This window comes from Canis aureus, chromosome 15 (assembly GCF_053574225.1).
Source record: "Canis aureus isolate CA01 chromosome 15, VMU_Caureus_v.1.0, whole genome shotgun sequence".
NCBI lineage: Eukaryota > Metazoa > Chordata > Mammalia > Carnivora > Canidae > Canis > Canis aureus.
In genome coordinates, this window is record NC_135625.1 from 1,844,450 (window position 1) to 1,870,116 (window position 25,667).

General features: G+C 40.5%; 1 protein-coding gene across 2 annotated transcripts in view; it reads right to left on the minus strand.

Moving 5' to 3' along the window:
* The window catches only part of CSMD1 (CUB and Sushi multiple domains 1), a 1,870,054-nt gene that overhangs the window by 430,113 nt on the left and 1,414,274 nt on the right, over positions 1-25,667 (minus strand). For both annotated transcript variants that reach the window (XM_077848529.1, XM_077848528.1), the window contains exon 11: positions 7,463-7,566. In XM_077848529.1, the coding sequence (XP_077704655.1) occupies positions 7,463-7,566 (104 nt within the window). The remainder of the gene's footprint in view (positions 1-7,462; positions 7,567-25,667) is intronic.

Sequence of the window (25,667 nt, forward strand, 5' to 3'; positions counted from 1 at the left end):
AAGAAAATATCATGAACAACTTTAGACTCAGAAATTTGACGAGTTATTAAATTGAACCAATTCTTTGAAAACTACAAACTATCAAATTCAACCAAGATGAAATAGATAATCCAAATAGTCCTATGACCATTACAGAAATTGATGCTGCTATTAGGAAGCTCCCCAAAAAGAAATTTTCAGACCCAGACAGTTCCACTAGAGAATTCTACCAATCTTTTATAGAAGAATTAACATACAGTTTTTATAACCTCTTCTGGAAAATAACAGAAGAGAGAATATTTTTCAACTCATTAAATGAGACCAATGTTCATCTGATGTTAAAATCAGAGAAAGACAATGGAAAGAAGGAAAGAAGGGAGGGGAAAGGGAAGTGAAAGAAGGAAGGAAGAAGCTACAGACCGATATGTCTCATCAACCTAGATACACAAATCCTCAATAAAATGCTGGAAAATTTAACCCAATAACGTGCAACAAGAATTATTCTCCACTGCAAAGTGGAATCGATTCCAGGCATGCAAGGCTGGTTCAATATTCAGAAGTCAACTAATGTAATCCACGATATGAACTAGCTAACAAAGGACAATTTTATCTTCACATCAATTGACACATAAAAAAAGTATTTGATAAATGGCAAGAATAATTATATTCATGAACTGGAAGACTCAATTCTCTCCCAATTCTTCAACAGATGTAATTCCTCTTATAATCCAACCAAGAACTTATAGATATATATATATAAAGTTATTCTAAAATTTATATAGAATAGCATAGGCACTAAAACAGCGAAAATAGCTAACTACCTAAGAAAAGCATACTCCTTAAATGTGATACTAAAAACACAAGTTATGGAAAGTTCATAAATTAGACCTCACCAAAATTACAAATTTCTGACCTATGAAGATTTATATGAACAAGGTAAAAATACAAGTAACAGACTAAGAGGAAATATTTGCAAAACACATATTATATAAAGGACTATTATCTAGAATATACAAATAACTTTTTTGAGAGAGAGACAGAGATAGAGAGAGAAAGAGCAAGAGTGTGAGTGGGGAGGGGAGGTGCAGATGGAGAAAGACAATCCCAAGTACGCTTTTGGGATTGATCCTACTGAGCTCAGAGTCTGAGTGCAGAGCTCCCAGGTCATGACCTGAGCCAAAACCAAAAGTCAGACACTTAACTGAGTGCCTGAGCCACTCAATGAGCACCCCAAGAATTTACAAATAATTCTTTAAAAATAATGTTAAATAATCCAATCAGAAAATAAGAAAGACATAACGACCGTTTACCAAACAGGATGTACAGATGGAAAAAAAAAAAAAAAAGAAAAAGAAAAACGCTCAGCATCATTTGGAAGTTTCTTAAAAAACAAAACATGGAACTAACACACAACCCATGATACCAGGGCCGGGGATCTATCTGGGACAGACGGAAACGCGCTCACACTAAAACTTGTGCGGAAATTATAGTCAATTTGGAAGAAATGGAAGATGCTCTGCAGCGGTAGAGGTTAAACACACAGTGACACCTCCATTTCCTGGAATTTGAGTCAGTCAAGAAAAGGACAGAAATATCCCTCGATTATTTTTCCCTACCCAGGGAATGTGGCCAAGAGAAAAAAAGACCATCACAGAAGTCATACACCGTGATTCCACGTAAACACTACTCTTGCAATGATGCAATTTTCAAGATGGACTTCAGAGTGGCTTTAAGGGTCAGGGAGGACTGGTGGGGAGAGGGAGACAGATGTGATGACAAAAGGCAAATGAGTGAGATTTGTGAGATGGGGACTGCTTGTGTCCTGACCGGTGGTGGATACAGGAACTGAACGCAGAGTTTAACACACACACACACACACACACACACACACACACACAAATAGAAGCAAGGCCGGGATAGTCTAAGATGGATGAGTTGGTATCAGGGTCAATATCCTGGTTGTGATGTTTGGTCATAGATCAAAAAAGGGAACGGTTCTCACTTTGTGTTACCATCTTAGGTTCGGCTATCCATTGAGCAGTCTCCTGCCTTCAGGACCCTAAGTTAGAGCTCTGCTTGTTTTCATGTAGCAAATGGGAAGAAGATCTTCATCACAAGATCGCCAAGAGACAAGGCAGGTACAAATAGGTCCAGTAAAAGACAGTTCAACCCCCCTGCCTCCTTCCTTCCTCCTTTCTAGTACATTCCATTTCCAAAGATGACTCAGAACCCTCTCTAGCCCTGCATGGTTCATGACATTAAAGCAGAAATAATAGCCATAGTAGCATAATACTGTCTTCTAGTTGCATTATACTTCTAATGCTTTTAAACCATTTTTTTTTAATTATTATTAACCATTCCATTTCACACTTCCAGCAATCCTTTGAGGCTGAAAGGTGTAAGACGGGGAGCCAGGCTTCTTGCACTGTAAATGGATGTCCTGTATTGTTTTAAGTGCCCTATACCCCCAGAAGAGAATAACTTCGCTTCTGAGTTAATTTAATGTCAAAAACCCACAATATAAACGTGAAATGCTTTTGACTGATGATTCACAGAAAAGAGACCCTTAGCTCTTCGGGTTAATAGTGTGTAAGGGAGACATGCATTTCTTGGCTTCTTAGAGAAAGCAGCCACAGTGAGTCAATACTGCTGATATAATAATGAGCAGCACATTTGGAAAATGGTTCAGGTTGTTGGGGCCCCAACCCGGCTGGAATTCACCCCACTCGACCTCCAGCAGGTGCTGCAGGTGAGCTATGTTTCCCTTGGGACCTATGGCTCGTCCTCTAGAGAAAGACTGCATCCAAAGACAGCTTTGCCGGGGGTCCCCAAGGTCCTGGGTCGGCCTGCCTTCCCGGACACCTCGGAAACAGCTGGTATCCCAAACTTAAAACAATGATGTTCAGCAGTCTCTCTATTTCCCCTCTGATGGGATTATTAGGATAGAGAATCTGGACACTGTAGGGAATGGAGACAGAGTCCTGCTCTGCTCACCTTCTCCAGGGATCATAATGAAGGCTGTGTAGACTTACTGACCATTCCCCCGAAGCCCTCCCTGAATCCTACTACAACGTCTGAATTGCAATAAATATTCTCTCAAAGAATCAGGTAAGAAAGCTCCTAGATCGATGGGCGGAGACGGGAAGGCCAAGATGGATAAAGCCCTAGCGAAGGAGGTGTTGTAGTGGGGTCTGATCTGCGCTCTCAGATGCACCCCGCGCAGAGGCAATGCCCTCGGGAGAACGAGGATTCGAAGGAAAAGGGTCGTGATCACGTGATGCCAGACTTCCAAGAGCCTCCGGAGTGGACTTGATTGCTGATCATGAAAACATGGGTTTTTATCAGGAAAGCCTTAAGTGGCTATCTGTATGTACGGGTCCCTAACATAAAGTGCTCAAGCTTTTCTCCAAAGCGCTGCGAGGTATGTGGATGGGCTCCTCTGATAAAGTCAAAGACACATAAACACGGAAACATGTTTTTAGTGTTTGCTTCTGTGTGGCTGTTCCACGGGCTTGTAATGAAAAGAGAATGACGCCCTTCAGCTCAGGACTTGCCAGCAACAGCAGGGGGATGTGGCCACACTCCTACAAGGGCTCGGGCAGCTTCAGAAATAAATAGATTAACTGACCCTAAGTCACAAGGAGTCCCCTTGGACTCAATCCACAAGTGTGGCTGGGCGGAGGCGGGCGACCTGCTCGCGGACTTCCCCGAGGTTGGCTATGCAACCCCGCAGAGGCACAGACATTTAAAACCTATAACCTGAAATTAAACCAATCTCCTGGCCACCGATCGCTAATAACCGAAAAGGCCAGAGGGAACTCTGGATGCAATTCTTCTGCAAATTAAATTCAAGACAGTTATCAATATATATATTCTTGGAGAGATCTCAACAGAGGTTCGTTAAGCAAGTTACTTAATTTTAAGCTCGTCCCTCTGTAAAAATAACCCGAGTAAATCCATTCATCTCTTGGGAAGATTAGACTATTAAAGGGGTCTCCTAAATTCAGGTGCTCTCTTTTTGTGTCGAGAATGTTAAGAAACTGAAAGGCCATTAACAAGAATTGGAAAATTGAAAACCGCATTTAGGATGAGCTGGTTAGGCTAGCTCACTCTCCACACTTTTCCTGAAAATCCAAGACTAGAATTACTCCCGTTCCCCCCACCCCCCGCCAAAAACAAAACAAAACAAAACAAAACAAAACAAAACAAAAAACAAAAAGCAAAACAAAACAAAACAAAAAACCTGTAATAACATAGTGAGTCTGAGGTTGTAAATACCAGTCTTGCATAAAGACGTTTCTTGGCTCGTATTTTATTTGAAATTTGCATCATGAGATCCAATGATTTTATACCCTGTCTGGTACAAAACTACCCCGTGTACCTGCCATCTCTCCAATTAGATTTTTACCTCCGTGCTGAGAATAAAGTCTAGCATATACATCCTCAAAAATATGTGTTGATGTTTTTCTCCAAAAGTACCTGATTCTTTGAAGACACCAGCTGTGATTCTATTTTCTTTCTTTTCCTGTAATTTTATATACTAAGGAAATAGATCAGTGGCTTCCCTTTTCTCTCTGCCGCTGATTAAATGCCCAGCTGATCTTTACTACATTATGTCTCCCAAAGGGCATCTCAGTTTGATTCAGTTGACTATTTGGTTTTTCATTTATAGATTTGAGCTATCGAGAGGAAGTTCTAATAACACTTATGTCAACGTAATACATAGTTTGCTGTTGCTCTCTTAACAACAAATTGCATTAAAAAATGGGTGCCTGACTTTAGATCTTTAATAATGGCCTAAGGGATTTTACATGGCATGACTTGGCTTGGTTTATATTTTGTGCTTTGCATTTATTTAAAATTTTCTCTCATTTGCTCTAGTGACACCCCTTCTTAAATTAGCTGTTACGGAAATAATAAAGCTACTTCACTTGTGGGCTACATTTCTTAGCTCTGCAACACTTTTACGTGCATTCTTTCATTTTGCTCCTTGCCACGGGCAGGGAAAGTTTATTATATGTATTTTATAGGCATGAAAACAGAGGTACAGAGAGGTAAAGTGACTTCCCTCAGGGTCGCAGAGGTAGTTAATAGCAGAGCGAGAGCCAGAAACTCCATCTCTGGCTTTCTGGCCCCGTCCCCGAGCACTCGCCAGTGCTTCGAACCCCACTGCGGACCGAAGCCGGGCTGTGGGCGTGCAATCCCAGGGCCAGCTTACGAACTATTCAGGTGTCTGGGCCCCACCCTGCGGACATCTGTATTCTTATAAACAGATGGGATTTTCATCTAATAATTTGGAAAAAAAAAAAAAAGAATATGTGGTGAGGCTGGGGGAGCAGGGACCTCCATATATTGCGACAGAATGGACTGGATACAAACTTTTAGGGGGATTGTTAGAAAAAGGTAGCAATGTAAATGAAGTCACCCCTGACCCCTGAAATTCACCTGTTGCAAATTTTCCCAAAGACATACAACACAAGTGTGGTGAGGTGTTTGTACCAAGTCGTTCACCGCATCACTCTTTACAAATGGAAAGGGTGAGGTAGGCGGGGGAAGGCATAAGACAATCAATGGGCATCCCTTGAAACACGTGCCATATCCATATGTAATAATAAGAAGCAGACACTGGAGAAGAATGACTGGATTTAAATAACTACGTATATCCAGTGTGTGCCAGTATATACACATCAATGTACACGAGCTTTGCAGGTTGGAGTAAATCTGTTCATCTCCTTACGTCCTAGTTGTTTCATATATAAGGTGCCTAACGTACAGGATCGAGGTAAGGACCAAATGAGATAATACCTATTAGGCATTTAGCACAGCACACGATGTATGAGATACTCAATGAACATTAGTATGCTATTACTAATGCTTTTATTATAATCATTATCATAAATCGTGGGCCAGCAATATTATAATCATCAGCAGCAGTAGTAACTGATCCATAGGAAGACGAGATCGAGACACGTACTGGTAGGGAAAGACGTCCCATATATAATACAGGACAAGAGTATCGTCACGATGTAGTCAGAATACGGTCCCACTCATTTCTTAAAGGCACCGACCGCAGGTTCCTCTGCAGCACTTTTCCTAACTGTGGATCACCTCCTAAGCAACTGGTAGATACACAGCAAGTGAGTATAACAGCCAGTGCCGTTTCCCTCTAGCAGAGTAGGATGTTGAAGGTACCTAGTAAGGAAGGGGTTAAGGTACAGGCAGGGAGAGATAGGGGCCTGATTCCCCAGAGGAGCCTCACACCGAGGGCTATGGGACCAGGCTCACAAAAGTCCCGGCCGGAGAGATGATCTCGACGAGATATTCCCCAGAGAGGAGGGAACCTAACAGTCACCTTGTTTGTCCGAACTCCGGACGAGACGTTTACATGACAGCTACAAATCCACCTTGTCCATCCTAAATGCTACAGATGAGACGTTTAGGAAGTTCCCTAGTCAGTTTCCTATTAAAGACCCATCATGAAGCCCTCAGTGGCTGCCACTCGGACCCCATGGCCTCGAGAGCTTCCTGTCTTCCCTTCTGTTCTCACTTCCACTTGATAACCGTTCCTTCCCCTTCACCCTTTTGTGTCCATGGGATTCATTCCTCGACTCTGGGAGCCAAGAAGCCTGTCACCCTGCAACAGCAACAGGGGCGAGATCCCCCACAAATAAAAAGCAAACCTGAGCACAGTATTAGTAAACTAAAAAACAAACAAACAAAAAGTAGTCGTGGGAGCCACTCCACGAACGGGAGCCAGTGAGGCCAGGAGCTCAAGCTGGTGGAAAAGCTGCTGCTGAGACATGTCCCTCCTCGCTGAAGCCTGGATGGGGAATGATTTTCTCAGATCATGTTTTCAATTTGGACAGCAGGGGCCTCACAAGGGGACAGACGTGCCCTCCACGCTCGACATCAGGGAGGAGGTAAAGTCATCCGGGGCACAGGCCGGAGACCACACGGTGCCTCCTCTTGCAAGTGGCAGAGCAGGGATTCTTGGGCTGACTTGGATCATCAAGGCCGTGATTGCATCTTTTTCAGGACTCCGGCCACCGACTGCCACGGATACGCAGCCAGCTACCCCAGTGCTATTACCCAAGGCCTCTGTAAGCTTCAGCGCGCCGTCCTGCAGGCTACAGGGACTTCTGCAAGACCTACCGAACTATTATAGAAAATACATCGTGGAAATACATCGCAAAATACATTGCAAAAACACTGATACTGTAATGCCACGGGGAAGTAGAAAGAGAGGGCTAAGAAGGAGGGGTTGCTCGAGAAACGACCGTTTCTACGTTCTACTCTTCCGTACAGTCTAACTTTTGCCATATTTTTTCATGATTCGGGGGGGGGGGACTAAAACAGACGAAATGCAATCCTCAATTAGTTGTCCTGTGAAATCAGACTTGGACGCCCCTAGCTTAGTGAGTATCCGTGCACACTGGCACAGCGGGCGCACACACTCGAGAAGAGACACTCGCTCCATACTTACACGTACAAGACCGTCCTGGTGTCGCCCACTTTGCCAGCATCGCCCACCGTAAGGGTGTCATAGCCTCGTTCCAGTTCAAACTCCTCAAACGCAAGCTTGATGACCTAAATAAAGCAAAGATCTTTATTTAGATTCACAGGAACTTTCTATGACTTTAAATATGCAAATATCCAGCTGTATTATAAAGTTTTGCTCTTTAATTCCATTATATTTCAAACAACCTCAAGCTGCTTTTAAAAGTAAGTGTAAAAAAATAAATAAAAGTAAGTGTATGGATAATCGTATACGTTTGAGAACCCTCAGTTACAGAATTTTAAAGAATTCAAAATGGCTATCACTCTAAAGATACTGATTATCAGCTGTAAAAGTGAAATTAACTCATATAATGCATTAAGTCAAATGTCTATAAATTTTTATTTTAACTTCTATAGTGGTTAGAAGGACCCAGAGATAACTTAATATAAGCAAAAGAATTGTCCATTAATTCTTTTTTTAGTATATCTCATATGTTAATTCTTTTAATATTTATTTTAATATATTTTGAGGACACCCAAACACTCTGAAATAAGTATTTTTAGAGTGTCATATGCAGATTTTATTTAATTAGCCATATTAACATATTAAGAAGAGCTCCCTAGGCTAGAAAGTTTTCCTCTCCATTTAACTTTGCAAAGCCTTGAAGCTTTATTTTTATAGAGAACCTTGTTGTGGTGATTGACACCACACCAAGCAGATAGGACCAGCTGATGTCTGATACGTCCATATAGATGTATCTAGAAGAAATGCTTTCTTCTCTGACCAACATTGTGATCAAGGAGGAAGAGACGTCATGAAATTAGGCTAGAATCCTGAGCAGCAAAGAGAATAAGGAATGGGGAGTTAGATGATAGACAGAGACAAGGGATGAAGGTCATTGATAGATGATAGATATGTAGAAGTAATAGGTAGAGAGACAGATAAGAGACAGATGCAGATAAAAGTTTGAGGAGAGATACAGAGATAGATCAATCGATTGATCAACCAATAGAAAGATAAGGAGATAGGTGAGAGATGACTGAGATAATAGAAGAAAGTGAGATAGATAATCAATGCATAAACATAAATCACAGGTAGGTAGATGGATAGACAAGAAGATAGAAAAGATAGAAACATGAGAGGCCGAATCAGAGGCAGAAGACAGGCAGGAAGAACAGAAACCATAACACGGGAAATACATTTTGATGGGATCTATTTCAGAGTAGATCTGAGACTCCGGAATCTTGGAAAAAAGTATCAAATGCCCATTTGTTAGACTGAGAGGAAAGGGTACGTGGCACCAGGAGGAAGGCGGGCGTCAGACCAACGCCCACTGTAATGCGTGCTGTCCCGAGCGGGCCTAACCAGGTGTTCTTCCGAGCAATGCTAATACGGAATACATTAATTTTTCTATTTGAAATTCCTACTAAAATTAGTGTAAGTTATTATAATTTATTTTACAAGTCTACTCTTTCAAATTGTGGTGTTTGTGTGAATACATTATTTTAGCAATCCGCTTCGAAACAGGTGTAGAGGTTGGTGGCTGTTGCAAACCAGGATCAATATTGCATGTGATGCTTGGGACCTGAGCATGGGTTTATTGTGTTTCCTTTTTTTTCCCCCCTTTTTCTTTCTCATGGGTCTATTTATAAATGACTGTGGTCCAACAAGAAGAGAATAAAAGAGCTGAAGGATTGTCATCGAGAGCGGCGGGTTCACCCCCATCCCCTCCTGATGCCGGTACGGGGCCCCATCTGTGGAGCACCCTGCAGCACCGCCGTCATGACCCACTCCTGGCTGAGGACCGGGGCTGGACAACCGTAATGAGGCACACACGGGGGGCTCCCTCCACAACTGTGCTTTCATTAGGGGCGTAAAAATGGCCATTTTGTGATTCTTCCAAGCCAAGGCAAAGGGTATGAGAGAGGCTTTTGTCCATTTTAGGCTCAACAATCAGCCAGAGCCTGTTGTCACAGGATGATGTGTATGCCATGCTATTAATGCTCCGTAAAAAAGGGAAAATGCACACCCAGTCTTGGGCAGACGACCTGTAGGGTGTCAGCATGGCATTCTGGAAATATCCTACTTGGTATTAAAACAAAAACACACATTTGTAATGAAGCTTGTCATCATTTCTCAATCAGGGATGGACAGAGATGCAAGTGAAAAATAATGCTGAGTTTATGCATCTTTAAAAAGATTTTACTTATTTGAGAGTGAACACAGAGAGAGGGAGGGAGAGAACAAGTGCAGCAGACGGAGCAGCAGAAGCAGGGGGAGGAGCAGAGGCCCCACTGAGCGGGGAGCGTGAGGCTCGATCCCAGGACCCTGAGGATCATGACCTGCGCCAAAGGCAGACGCTTAACTGACTGGGCCACCCAGGCGCCCCAAATAAATGCATTTTTAATTAAAATGAGATACAGGTAAGGTGCACGTCATGATGGTTCACGTATACATAGTGAAATGATTACAGCCGTCGAGCTAGCTGATCTCTGCAAATAGTTGTCGGAGTGTGCTGGGAAGCTCTACTGTCAGCGACTTCCCTCTCTCAACACGACGGTATTGACTGCACGCGCCCTGCTGCCCACTGGTCGGGCTCTCCGCTCCCTCACCTACAGAACCACGACTCTGTACCCCTCGGCCCACATCCCCCCGACCCCCGCTCCCTGGCCCCTGGTCTCCACTGCTCCGCTCACTGCTACCACGTCTGACTTCTTTAGATTCCACAGGAAAATGAGATAAAGCGCTGTTTTCTTTACGTATCTATCTCACTGAGCACGACGTCTTCCTGGTTTGTGGAGGACTGTTAGGAATGGAAGGATGTGCGGCTTTAAGGCTGAATAATGCTCCTGTGTGCATGCGTTTATACACACAAATACACGTTTGCTTTATCCATTCATCCGTCGATGGGCACAGGCTGTTTTCATATCTTGGCTACTGGGAGAATGAATGATTCTGACATATATTTGGGATTGTGAGTGATTCAGGGACCAAAGTGGCTCAGAAGTCAGTAGCCAAAGTGTGTGTGTGTTTTAAGATTTTATTTATTTGAGAGAGAAAGCAAGAGATAGAGAGTACAAGCAGAGGGGTGGGGTAGAGGGCAACAAGCGGCTCAGTCTCCTGGGATTCACCGAATGCCTACTCTGTCCAGGCCACAGTGCGAGGAAGTGAAACAAAGAGGAGATGGACAAAGTTCTGGCTTCAAAAAAGCATATTGATGTCTACAAGGGGGTATTCGGATAAACGGAGTAATTTCAAAACCTAACTGTTACAGATATAGATTCCTTAGTAGACAAAATAGGAAGGAAAAAGGAAAAAAAAAAAGGACACAGTTCTGGATTTTAAAAAATTTAAAACCCATGGGAGATAACCTGAGAAATGCAGAATAATTATAGAATTTAACTTTTACAAGTAAAGATTTCTTAATGACAAGAGATGAAATTATTTACTTCTTCAACCTCCAAACAGACTCTCAGGCCATGAGAATGAGATGCTGCTCAGTGTGGACTTCCGTGCAATTTTAAAAATATATTCTTGGCATTTTGTAATATATATATTACATATTATATATATAATAATATATTACATATATAATTACATATATATGTAATATAAAAATGTATATAAAAATATATATTTTTTTACCAATTTTCAGCATCTCACTGCTGTAAAACAGTTGATCTGAGTAAGTCCTCCTCATGAGCTTCCTTTTGTATTGTAAAGTGCATCAAAACCCCTATAAAACACTACCCTCTGTTTAAACACTTCTAAATCTTCTAAAAATAGTGCTTCTAAAAATATAGAGAAGACTTGTTTCTCAACCTTTGTAAAAGAAATGTAAAACAATATCTATAAAATACATCCTGGGGTGAGCTTATTCCAATATGTTTATCTTCTGGGAACAATTAAAAACATATTTAAATATTAATTCCCTACATGACTCTTCCATATCTCCCCTTGTCTGTGCTTCCATTTGTTCATTAATTCCTCATTTATTCATATATTCAAGGCAAATTAACGTCCCAGCCCTCTATCATGAACAGGCTTTGTGCAAATCTTTTCATTTGTATAAGTACATTTTAAACACACTGTTCCCACCACTCAGGCTAGCGGTGTGCTTATCAACAAAGGGTCTTCTTCAAAGAGCAAGGTACTTAATCAATTGTCCCTAATGCTAAGTTTTATCAGTACAAAAACACATTTCAAGACGAAGCAGAACCATTTAAATCGGGCAGCAGGTGCTGTTGTAATTTAAATTAGCATTAAAATAGTGAGGGGAGGGCTGGGGAGATAGCCCCTTTCCCTTTCCTGATTCAGGGTCCCTCTTCTGACCCCAGGCTGGACAGAGATGGCCCTGACGCCCAGACGGAGACGGTGAAGGGAACCCTGAGCAACCCCTTCTATACGCACGTCTGTGCATGTGTCTATGGACTTATTCACCTGGATTGTAGAAATGAATGACGTCCTTTCACGTGAAAGACTGTTGAGTAAATCAAAGCATAAAAAGTGATTTATTGTTAGTGTTAAGTAAATCTGTATGTACTATCTCTGTCTTATGTTTTAATTAATAATAAGACTTGGAAGGAAAGAATTGCCAAACTGACATAAACCGAGTGTAATATGGTTATGCATTGTTTTACGTGAAATATGACAGACTGGAGATGCCAACAAATACAAGTTTCTGGGTAGAGCACAAAGGATTTGTGGGATCTCTGAAAGACCCTGTATGATACTATCATGGTGAGTACGTGTTTATTTTTTCAAACTCATAGAATGTCCAGCACCAGAAGTGAACCGTAATGTAAAAAACGGAATCTGGGTGATGGTGATGGGTCACTGTGGGTCCACCAGTTGTGACAAATGTACCATTTGGTGGGAAGTCTGACAGAGTGGGAGGCTGCATGCGTGCACTACGGGGTATATGAGAAATCTGAACCTTCATCTTGATTCTGCTGTGAACCTAAGACTGCTTAAAAAAGTCTTTAAAACATACAAGTTTGTTTCCTTTTAAAGAAAGAAAAGAATAGAATCCTTGTTTCTTATAAAAAGTAATTTTTTTTTTTTTTTTTTTTTTTTGTCTGATGGGAACATTATTTTGGCATCAGAGTCTGGATAATTTATTTTATACAACTAAATCAAAATGAGCTCTACTTAAAAAAAAAAAATCTCCAAATCCAAAGAACCTATATGTAATATTTCCCATACAAGTCACTTGCCTTAATTCTGCTAGGGGGGTGCACACCGTTTTTCTACCTAATTATGCTTCAGCATTCTTAATAAGAAAACAAGTAGAAATTTAAATAGAAAACAAAATAACAAACAAAAGGGATGTTTTTTTGTTTGTTTGTTTGGTTGGTTGGTTGGTTGTTTTAGTTCTTCTGCTAATACCATGGCCTATGACCCGCACTGTGATGCTGCGAGTTCATCTGTAACTCCGGCATATCTGACTACATGGAAACAGGCTGGACTGGACTCCGTCCCTATGGTAGCTGTAAAGTAAGCAAAGTCTATTCCCAAATGGTTCCCATCTCTGCAGCACCATCGTGCAGCCAGGGTTAGCACGCTCGGACCGGGCAGTCCAAACGCGCAGCGGAGCTAGCAGCAAGGATTAAAGCTAAAATGTTCAGCAACGCTCTTTCAAAACTGCACTGTCCCGAATGTTTCGGCTACGCTGGCTCTCTTCAGTGGGGCTCAGAACTTCTTCTCCGCAGCTCGGCCCCTTTACGAGCTCGCAGGTTACTGCCAACGGATGGGATCTGCCTGCTGCTGGAAGCAGGAGCCGGAGGTGACACACTCATGAGCACGAATGGGTGTTCCTGGGGGCTCCATGTCCCACCCTGCAGCTCGCTGCCCTGGCAAAGCAGAAAGAAGGGCAACTGGTTCCTCAAGGCAGGTCTTCCCTTACCCTTTCTAGAAGTTTACATCTCCTGGGCAAGAAATAACTCCTCCTTCTCCATATCCTATTTGCTCTAAGTCTCTCCAGAAAATTCTCTGGTTGGATGATTGCCACGAGGGATCATCCCACGCTGGTCTGTGGTACACATCTGCCTTTTAAAGTATTTATTTGTTTAAGACTGAGACCTCAATTGCACTCCAAAAATCAACTTCCTCAAGCCCTTTTTGCGTGGAAAACACAAATGGGGCAGCCCGGGTGGCTCAGTGGTTTAGCGCTGCCTTCAGCCCAGGGCCTGATCCTGGGGACCTGAGACTGAGTCCCCGTCGGGCTCCCTGCAGGGAGCCTGCTGCTCCCTCTGCCTGTGTCTCTGCCTCTGTGTGTGTGTGTGTGAATCTAATGAATAAATAAATAAAATCTTTTAAAAAAAAGGTAATTAAAAAAAAGAAGAAAACACAAATGTGTAAACACACAAACACACGTGCACACTGCTTTCTGAAGTAAATAGAGCCAAAGGTGCTCTACCAAGGACATCAGGAGTCGTCAAACCCCAGCATATCATAATTTTTGTATTAGCACAGCAGGATCTGCTCTTTTCATGCTAAGATATGACAAATCACATATTTATTCTCAGAAGCTCGGCTGACAGGGTAGTTTCAAAAGACGTGCCAAGGGTCAAAGAATGTCACACAACCTTGGTGGCTGTGTGGAAAAACTGAAACTCCAGGTATTTTCAAAGAGGCCAGAAACAGAACTCCTATACTTTCTTTCTGTGGATACAGGCTTTGTGATAAAATAGATGAGTTACATACTATTTCATCTCACCATTAAGTTAGAGTTTGTCATTTATGTTTTAGGAAGTATTTGTCACAAACATTATTCAAATAAAAAGAGATTTCTTGATATCCCTAAATAGTTACAAAATGCTAGGTATCCATATCTGTACCGGAAGGCTAATGGAATTAATTTTTCTCCTACGTATGTTTATGCTTTTGATCTAATAGCTTGTCCCTAATTATTATTATTAATTTTACCATAATTTATGGTGAATTAAGAAGTCATCATATTCACATAAACCTATAATTACATTTTATGTTCTTTCCAATCTATAATATTAATAATTTACATCTAATGGTAACTCCTGGGGATATACATATTATTTGCTAAGTGACAAGAACTTTAATATATTTATATAGGTTAAAAATATGCTTATATCCATAAATAATGGATATCAAAAGTTGTTATGCAATAATGCAGTATAAAAATTCTTTTTTAAAAAGATTGCATTTATTTATTCATAAGGGACACAGAGAGAGAGGCAGAGGCACAGGCAGAGGGAGAAGCAGGCTCCATGTGAGGAGCCTGATGCAGGACTTGATCTTAGGAACCCCAGGGTCATGACCTGAACTGAAGGCAGACAGTCAACCATTAAGCCACCCAGGTGTCCGCAAAATGCACTGACTTATTCAACAAACTGAATGATTACAATCTCACAAAATATTTTAAGTAAAAAAATGCAAAGCCCAAATTATCCACCTACCATTTTCCATCAAAGTATTATGATAGGAAATGCATAGTAAATAGGTATTTTTATTGACCTCATCCTGCTTATGTTACTAATGTGGAAAGACAAATTATTACCAGAAGCATATGAAGGCATTATATATAATAAATCACACTTTTCTTAATTTTCCAAAAATTCCTTTCTCCCTCATTCACTGAACACACCAACTAGGGGTTCTGCAGGTTGGGTTCAGCCATGGGTAAATGAGCTCGATCAGGAATAATGGTGTCTGGGCCTGAGCTGGTGCTGGGGACGTGGGGGAGGGGGCAAGTCTTTGATATATGTGAGTTGTCCATAGAGTATGATGATGGCGTAGCTGATAGGAATTACTAAAACACAGTGATCAAAGATAACTATTATTTGTTTTTTTCTTAGGCAAGGAAGTTGTATCATTGTGCATGGAGGGGATAACATTTGGGTAGAAAAATAAGAGTTTTCTTTTCAATGTGATAGGCTTTACATGATTTTTGGACATTCCTAGATATTAAGTAAAATCAAGATGCCAAGTGCCCATTTAGACATAACAGTTGAGAACTATGGAGAGACTGGGGACTAGAAGCAAACTGGGTAACCATTAACCACAGAAAATGATGGAAGTGGAGTAGCCAAGAGTAGGGCAGTAGAGGATGGAGCCCTGGGCTGCCCGATGTGTGGAGTCATGACATTGAGGAAGGATGCATTAGAAGATCCTGCAGTAGGAGGGACCTAAGACCAGTTTTGCTGTGGAAGCACCATAAAACTGAAGTTCTTGAGAAGGAGGCAGTGATCAAATGGGTTGAATATTCCTGAAAACTTAAATAGAGAAGGACACAGATGAGACCCATAGTTTGGCTAGATGGAGAACACGAGTGATGACGACAGGAAAAAAATCTCACCATGGCAGGGATGGGAGATGTGCTGGAGTACGCAGTTGGGAGACTGAGAGAGAGAGAAGAGAAGACTAGGACTATGGAGATCTCGGAGTACTTCCCTAACAAGGGTGAGCAGGATGAGGATGTGTCTCCACGCGCAGATTTTGTTTTTAAGATGGAAACCCCCCCCCCCAAAAAAAAAAGATGGAAAACCCCGGAATGCACTGCACAGTGATGATTCAGTGACCTGAGATATAAATGATTTCTCAGGAGTGAAGAAATTGTTGCTACTTGAATGGAAATATGAATATGTCTTTGACTTTACTGGGATACACACTAATCCCCACAATGTAAAGGAAAACCACATTGAGTATGAACATAGGTGGGGTGATCTGGTGGCAGGAAGATCATGGTGTTCAGGGACCTTGGCTCATAAGTTTTCAATAGAGGATGAGGTGAGGTCAGCAGTAGAGTGTAATCGAACGTTGAATATAGAATATAAAAAGACTTAAAATATTAATATAAAACAACCTCTGTTTTCAGAAGTGGAAAACAAAAGCAAGGGAAGACGAAGGACTTATTTTGCAATTATTAGTGGAAGACGTAGAACTCACACTGGGAACTCCTGAGCCTTGACTTAGTATTTTTTAGTTCTTTGTTTCCACATTCATATATAAATGAGGAAGGTTTAAGAGTAGAGATTATAAAATCCAATTCCATTTTCAAAAACATTTTTTCACCTTTCTTTCAACATACTCATTTTAAAGTATCTCATCAAAAATTTTGGCCTACTGTCATTCTGTCTTACTTTTCTGATCACAATCTCAAATGATTTAATACAATACAGATTCAGCAATTATTTCCTATATGGCTAGTTCACACACACCATGTACACACACATACCACATATACACACCCACAGCACACACACACGTACATTGTGTTTCCTGAGTGAATACAAACGCCTTACTTTTTATTTGCCCTTTGTTGTTTTGATGTTCAAAATATATTTGTTTTCCCTGAAACTCTTGTTTGTGCCAGAAATTGCAATGATAGGAATAGATAGGCAACAGAAAAAAACGTTTTTAAAATTTTCCAAGATGCAAAACTCAGAGCACAGAATAAATAAGTAAAAAACCTTACATTTTGGAAGAAGATAATATGCAAATGCCTTAATTACTGTTGATTTGAAGTCAACAGGATAGGGAATGAGAACTTAGAGCACAAAGATAGGAACTCCAACAAAAAGAAGCTATATCTGATTCACCAACTATAAATTATTTATTAGAAGAAAGTTTTTCAAACTGTGAATTTCCTGGAGAACATGGTAACACATCTATATCTGGAAATTATTAACATGACTGTCAAAGCAATTTATTACACATCATAAAGGAAAGTTCACACTTTCTTATGAAACAAAAATTATCAAATTTTTAAAATAAGTTTTAAGCATTTTAGCCTGAGGTTCTGAGGAACAATCGTGAAACAACTGAAAAAACACAATTAGTTACAGAGAGACATCTTGTCCAAATGTATGTACCATCAAGACCGGATGAACACACATCTAAACTTCCCACAAAAAAAGTACAAATAAGCTTTGTATCTACAAATAGCATTCAGGATTGGGTTCCAACTGAGAAAAAGAACCTTAAAAGAAATAACTTAGGATAAATTTATTTCTGAGACATCCTTACTTTATATCCCGCCCCTCATATAAATACTAAAATCCTGGGCAGCCCGGGGGGCTCAGCGGTTGAGTGTCCGCCTTCAGCCCAGGGCGTGACTGCGGGGTCCCGGGATCGAGTCCCACGTCGGGCTCCCTGCCTGGAGCCTGCTTCTCCCTCTGCCTCTCTCTCTCTCTCTCTCTCTGTCTCTCATGAATGGATAAATAAAATATTTAAGTAAATACATACATACATACTAAAATCCTTTAAAAACTACAACTCTACGCGTTGCTAGTGAAAGGGGGTTCCTAGTGCTATTTCAAAGGTAACCTGTTCCTGTCCCCCCCCGTAAACCTCCTCGTGCCTGCCGGGCCAGGCCGCATGCTGCCCCGAGCTGAGGGGTCCTGCTATCCCAGCCTCAGGAGTCTGTACAACCAAACAGAACTGCATCCGCTTTGGCACAACAATCCCCAGCTCCCAACCCAGGGGATCTTCTGTCTACACACCTCCCTCCTTATGGCATAGCATTGTGCCGCTCTTGAGAAGTGTCTTGGCCACACTGAGGTGTGGGTACTGGGGACTCATAAGGAGTAAAGAGACATCTGCAAAATTTCCAGAAAGCAGTACATCTGGGGGTGTGTGAACATGACCGAGGTGAACATTACAAATGAAATCCCTCAAGCAAAAATCATCAAAATGCCAATAAAACTGCCCAAATACAGAGTCCTCGTCGTACAATGACAAAGACCAACCAGCTTGCCAGGGGAAGGAAGCAAACTCAAAGCAGTGGATGGAGGAACATTAAAAGTGGTTTATGGTGTAAAACGAGAGAACAAACCAACAAGAGCCCCAAAAGAGTTCTACTAGTCCCTGAAATGAAGCAAGCAAAAATCACAGAGTATTATTTAGAAAATGACTGACATATATTCTCAGATGCAGGAAAGAAGACAGCGGTTTATTAAAAAACAGAGAGAAGTGGGAATTTAAGAATACAATACAATAACCACGATAGAAAAAAAAATCAGGGCATGATTAGATGTGATGAAATGCAGAATTAACATTTACAGAACACTGAAATCTATCAACCGAAGGTACGTGCAGTAAATGAGCTGGAACTTTGAAGGTCTAAAAGATGAAAGAATTGCAAGAGAAAATTATAGATCTATAGATAAAAGCAGAAGATATTAAGTTTGCCAAGAAGTGTCTGGAACAAAGGGTGCCAGTCAATAATTAAAAAAAAAATAATAGAAGGCACATTTTTTGCAGCTGATAAAAGCACTGAGAATGGAGTCTAAAAACGGTGTGTTGCGGCCCCACTTACACAAAAGAAAGCAACAAGAAAAAACTAAGGCATGCATCTCCTGTTTAACTCTGAGATAACCAAAAGAATCCCACACACAAACCCAGAAAAATGAATGGCTCATATTTGAAGAAATGCAAATGAAAGTAGCTTTGTTTTATTTCCGACACACAATTAAACCCTAACAATGATGGATCAACAAGATTGCAAGTCCCAGATAAAAAAAGAAAAAAAGCCTGTGCTTTTTAGCATGTTTGTTTAGTGAAGACGTTATTTTATGTGAGAAGGAAGAGAAAAATCTTCTACAGATTTGTAAATGTCTCAGGTATTTTATTGACACACTCTTGACCTCCATCCTGGCGGAAAGACACTTCCAACAACAAGATTGATTTTAAGGAGTGAGCTGAAGGATATTCTGCCTACATAGAATAATGATGATGTAAAGGAAGTTCCAAAGCTAGAAAGGAAAGGGGTGAGTTGATAAAAATAAAGGCACATATATTTATTTTTGCATATTAAATAACAGACAAGACGGATGCTTGGGTGGCTCAGTGGCAGCTCAGGGCGTGACCCCGGGGTCCTGGGATTGAGTCCCACGTCGGGCTCCCTGCAGGAAGCCTGCTTCTCCCTCTGCCTGGGTCTCTGCCTCTCTCTGTGTGTCTCATGAATAAATAAGTAAAATCTTTTAAGACATATATAAATAAATAATAGACAGGAGAAGACAAGCAAACCCCATCTGCTCCTGTGGTTGAGCCCTATGGCCCAGATGTGTCCTCCCACGGAGGTGGCCTGTCCCAGAGGAGTCGAGGCAGGAGTGGCAGTAGGGCAGCTGGGGCTCTACTTCTACAGCTGCCCATCCCGGGCCCAGCGGCCAGAGAGACGCTGCCATCCCAGTGTTTCCCTATCTACCCTGGTGCTAGCAACAGACGCTTCCCCGGCCATCTCAACGTGTTCAATTCCCACTGCTGCCCACCCCGGTCTCCTGAAGGCAACAGGAAGCTTGCGATGTCTTGGGTTCTACGAAGTGTAAAGCAGACGGAGGGGGCCAACCTGTGCAGAATGGGGAGGTAGAAATAGGAAAATGCCGATGCCCCCACCTTCAGTTACCATGTACCTGCCTACAGTCCTGCTTCAGATCAAGCCCTACCAAGCAGTGGTGAGGCAGGTGCTCTTAATTCTGTATGTATTTATCCATTGTCTCATGTATTAACATGTTCCATTCATTCACTCATCTTCCTTGCATCTTCACTTGTGTCTATAAATATTTCTCTTTTCGGCAAGACCTCTCTACAAACATCCAGATTTCTATCAAGAGAAAAGGCAGAGCAAGCAGAAATAGCCAGGGATGGATATTAGTTTAAGCTTCAAACTAAGACTTGAAGAATAATATATTATTTGACCCTATATATCTGCCTTGATGGAAAAGAAAGACAAAAAATTCCCCTCCGCTGTGATTTTTGTGTCTAATCATTCGTTTTAGCGCCAGTACTATACATACTTTTCCTTTTTCTAGAGAGTTCTTTGCCATGTCCCTGGGCGCGGCTGGCTCCCCCAACTTGAGTAAGCTTCTCTCATGGAGTCTTTGTTGACCTCCCTTTGAGCACTGCCCTTACTCTATCTTCTGACGGTCATGTTTGTGACCTACTTTTATTCCCCACCCCCAAAATCTGAGATCGATCTATCATCTATCTATCCATCTATCCATCTACCTACCTACCTACCTATCATCTATCTATCTATCTGTCTATCTACTCTCTGCCTTTCCCATTAGACTGTAAAATCTATGAAAATAGGAGTTGTTCTGTTTTCCCCTGTTCACTACTGAGTCCAGCACGGTATGTGGCATGTGTTAAGTGTTCCATAAATATTTGTTGAATCAATACACCTACCTTTCCCTCTTATACTACCATTTAGTCTAAAGAATCTAGGACTGTTATGTATCTGTAGACTCTTAAACCCCAAAGTTGAAGACTTTACATCAGTATAAACCAGAACAGCAGTAAAGCTCTGTGAAGCAAAGTCAGATGGATGCACTTCGTAATAAGGGACAAATATCACACTCATAAATATCATGTAGCCTTCCTCCTTGGCATCTTAGAGTGTTTTTTTTTTTTTTTTTTCTTTTTCTTTGACTTATGGAATTACCATTCATTAAGGATAAGAGTAGATTACTTTATGGCCATACCTAACCTAACCTACTCCATATAAGAGAAGAATTGCTAAATAGTAAAATATTTACTCAGATATTATTAATTAGTTCATCATACTGATAAGATTTCATCAATAGCTCAACTTTCCAGTCTCATTGGAAAAAAAAAAAAACTACAAAAGAATAATTCTTGTTATTTCACTTCCTTAAATTAGCAGAATGAAGATTTCTTTTAGTGTGATACCAAAGGATTCTTTCTGTTACTACATAGGAAAACTAGGGCAATAATATGCAGGAGTGATCAAATCTGCAGAGAATAAGTACATTTCATACCTACTCACACATCCTGGATGTATACGTATTTTTTGAAAAAATGTTTTGAACCGTGTTTATCATTGTTTGTCCTACAGCTACATGTACAAGATGATACTGATTTAGAACAATAACATTTATTTCTGTGGTAATATACAAATGATAATAATATTGGGATTATGTCAAAAAATGTATTCTATGTATTGCAAATGATGTTTTTGGAGCTGCAAGCACTTACTGAGGCCACTTGGAGGCTCTGCACCTTGTCCAGCTTTAAATACTGGCTTTGCAATTGACTGGCTGTATGATCTGCAGAAATAAATTCAATTCCATATGTTTAATCTTATCTCACGGGTACCATAGGCGTAATGGCACTACTTATCTCACAGGATTATTATCAGGAATAAAGAATGAATGTGCATAAAGCACTTAAAACAGTGCAGGGCGCACGGTAAACATTCTATAAATGCCAATTATGCTAATTGAAACATGTGCCTGGGATCAGGCGGTGGCAACAGCTTACTTATTGTCCAGTCCTCTTTCACTTTCTTATTATTGCACATATCTTTAATTATCAGGCTTTCTTCTTTAAAGTAAGTTCTATCACACCACTCTTTCTTGAAAATCTGCACTATCTCACTATTGTCTACATAAAGTTTAAGTTCCCTCCCATGTATTTCTTGAAACAGAGTACATAGACCATCTGTATCAGTATTTTCTACGTGTGATTATTAAAAATACAGATTCTTAGACAATGTCAAGACGCTAGTGCACCTGAATTCCCGGTGGATGGAGCCCAGAGAAAGTGCATTTTAACTGCTTCCTCTGTCATTCTTTGACATAATTAAATTTGGGAAAACTGTCCTAAACTGACTTAAAACCTGCCTGATCTGGCCCGGAGCAAGGTCTGGATTGACTATGCAGTGTGTGTGCTCCACACTCTCAGGCCACCTTGGCTCTAGAGCCTCTATCAGCCAGGCTTTTGCTCCAAAACAAATGTTCCATGTAAAGAAAAAAAAATTAATCAAATGCATCAGGGATAGAAGGTTCATAGTTGTGACTGTCTATGTCACTGAAGATCGTAAATATGAGCACTTAAAGTGACTTATGTGCCTACACAGTTGGGCCTTTTCTGGATAAGTACCCAGCAGGTGTTGGATATTTAAAGATGAAGAAAAAAAAAAAAAAGAGTTGCAGGTGGATGACATCAAGAAGGAAGACTTTAACCAGGATGCTGGGCCAACAATACGTGATGATTCAAGAAAGTCATGATTGTGATTCAAGAGAAATCCAAAATGCCAGTAAATAATAGTGCTGGTAACAGTAACAATCATAACCACCAGAAAGTGGTCCCCGAGTGTGTGCACCTGCTCTGGTTGGTGCTCTTCCTTTCAGGTGTGCAGCTCCATAGCCATGACAATGGAAGGCAAGTGGGAAGGGGCTAAGTCTTGCAGTAGAGGGGCCGAGGACTCAGAGACTGGGCTGTGTGGGCAGGAAGAAACGGAATGAAGAGAGACAGGTGGAGGGAGCAAGAGAGGGGAAAGAGGAAGGCAAAGGGGGGGAGGGAAGGAGGATGAAGGAAGGAGGGTCGAGGTAGAGCTTCAGGAGGAATGTGTTTGGTGGTGACTACGCGTGAACGTGGCAATAGATTAGAACATGTTATCAGTGTTGCTGGCACTGGGGGAGCATGGGGGGGCTGTCCAACATGAAGCCAACACCCAATGCTGACCTGCTCAATGCCATTCAACCAAGGTGCCCACCACCATGTTGGTGAGGGCGCACATGGCAGCCCTGTGACAGGGGACTGCTGGTATTAACATTCGTGGACACTGTGGACCTCGGTTGCTGTAACTCAAAACACTGCTCCTTTACATGACTCTTTCTTTACCCTTATGACCCTCTTTGTCATTTTGCTCTGTTTTCTTTCATTCCAACATTTCCTTAGACCTGACTTCTACTTACTGAAAGCATCAAAATATCTATCTGCCACTTATATCTATCATTGCCCAATTCTCAGAAGATTTTATACATAACATCCCAAACCATCCTAATCTATTGCTTAGGGAAATCGATGTATGCAATAAGATCTTGGAACAAAAAAATTTCAAATCAGTGATACTTTGAGGGTCAGAAGAGGGAGACCGTGACTATAGAGGAGAATACAAGGAAATTCAACTATATTGATGTTTTGGCAGTCATTTACTTACTTTTACACATTTGTTTATTTTTATGACTTTTAAATATCATATTTTATTTATAACAAATATAAAATTAAAATAAACATAAAAATAATGAAATTACTTCATTCCAATTTGAATTTCAGTTTTGGCATTACCATTTACTAGGTGTGTATAAATTTTCATTTAACTAATTTAGGTAATTCTGTTTACCTATAATATGGGGTTAATAACAGATACTTTCATCTTAGAATACTATAAAGACTGAACAAAAACCTGGGATATGCCAAGTGCCTGACATAGAGCTTGGTATGTGATTAAAGTTTCATAAATAATAATCATTATTATTATCATGAGAAATCATAGAAATTAAAAAACAGAATTTACATGGTTGAAAATGATGATTAAAGTGGCTTAGAGACAAATGCAATTATGAAGTATCATGAAATCCATTTGAAATATCTTAGAAAAATTGAAGAACCAATAAAATCTATTTTTTCTTGGAAGTGAAACGGAAATTTCATTTCATTACTTAGAACATCTTTTAAAAAGTAATGGTAAACTTAGCACTAGATATGAAGAAACTCTGCTCAATGAATTAGGGCACAGAGATAGTGTGTGATGTTTGAGAGAAGTTTTACTCTTATTAATTTCATTCAGTAGGTTTTACTATATTTCCAGCTTATTGCTTATGGAAGATTCTGTGCAAGTTTTATTTTATTTTTTAAATTTTTTATGTGCAAGTTTTATGCATTATAAATATTTTCCACTAACATTACAACTGAATAAAATCAGTATTCTATCGAAGCCAAACAGAGAAGATAATTCTGTAAAACTCTACAGATTGTTCCCACCAACACTTGGACCACCATAGAAAGCAAACATAATCAGTTTTACTATCCTGTTGTGTGAGCCCAAGACATATTAGACCAGATACTACTATTATAGAACAACAATCCACGGGCACTTGTTGAAGAAAAAAATAGATTCTTCATAACTTAAACTTCTCTTATCCATAGCACTTAGGAGCTCAGACTTGAGCAAGACACCTGGGTGCACATCCCAACTGACTCTTACTAGCCACTTGTCCTTGAGCAACTTACCCTTTCACCTCTTTTTACCTTACATAGCATCTTTAAAAGGAGATAAAAATGATTCTTGCCTAATAATGTTCTCATAGGAATTTCATGTAAGTGTTCAGTAAATAAACTTAGAAATTCCTACACCAAGTAAAAGTGATTGTCAAGGTAAACTGAAAAATTTGGTGAGAAAAAATAAATCTGAGTTTATTTCTAGAAACAAGTAGAGATTAAAGGAGATTAGAACATGTTCAATGACTGCAAATTAGTTTTTAAGGCTTTCACCAAACTATGCTTCAACTATAGTGTTTTACTATCTATGATTAATTTTCGTTACCCAAGTCAATATTATGATAAGAACAGTCATCCATCAATGATGGAGGAAATTTGGGAAAATATTCTCAGAAAAACATCCTGGAGGTGCTGGCTTCCTGAGACATTGGTCATGGGCAAGTAACTGAACTATTTCTCATCTCATTTTCCTTACATGTAGAGTAAATATATTGGACTGTTATACTAAGTCTGCCTCTAGATTTTCACCCAGTTCTGTTTTTGGTTTTTTTTTTAACGTTTTATTGACTGGTTTAGAGGGGGAGTGGGAGGAGGGGCAGGGGGAGAGGGAGAGAGAGAATCTCAAGTAGACCCCATGGAGCTGAGAGCAGTTCTCCAGCCTCAATCCCATGGCCCTAAGATCATGACCTGAATCAATATCAAGAGTCTATGTTTGAAAGATCTAAATGTGAAACAAGATTCCATCAAAATCCTAGAGGAGAACACAGGCAACACCCTTTTTTAACTTGGCCACAGTAACTTCTTGCAAGATACATCCATGAAGGCAAGAGAAACAAGAGCAAAAATGAACTCTTGGGACTTCATCAAGATAAGAAGCTTTTGCACAGCAAAGGATACAGTCAACAAAACTAAAAGACAACCTGCAGAATGGGAGAAGATATTTGCAAATGACGTATCAGATAAAGGGCTAGTTTCCAAGATCTATAAAGAACTTATTAAACTCAACAGCAAAGAAACAAACAATCCAATAATGAAATGGGCAAAAGACATGAACAGAAATCTCACAGAGGAAGATATAGATATGGCCAACACGCACATGAGGAAATGCTCCACATCACTGGCCATCAGGGAAATACAAATCAAAACCACAATGAGATCCCACCTCACCCCAGTGAAAAGGGTGAGAATT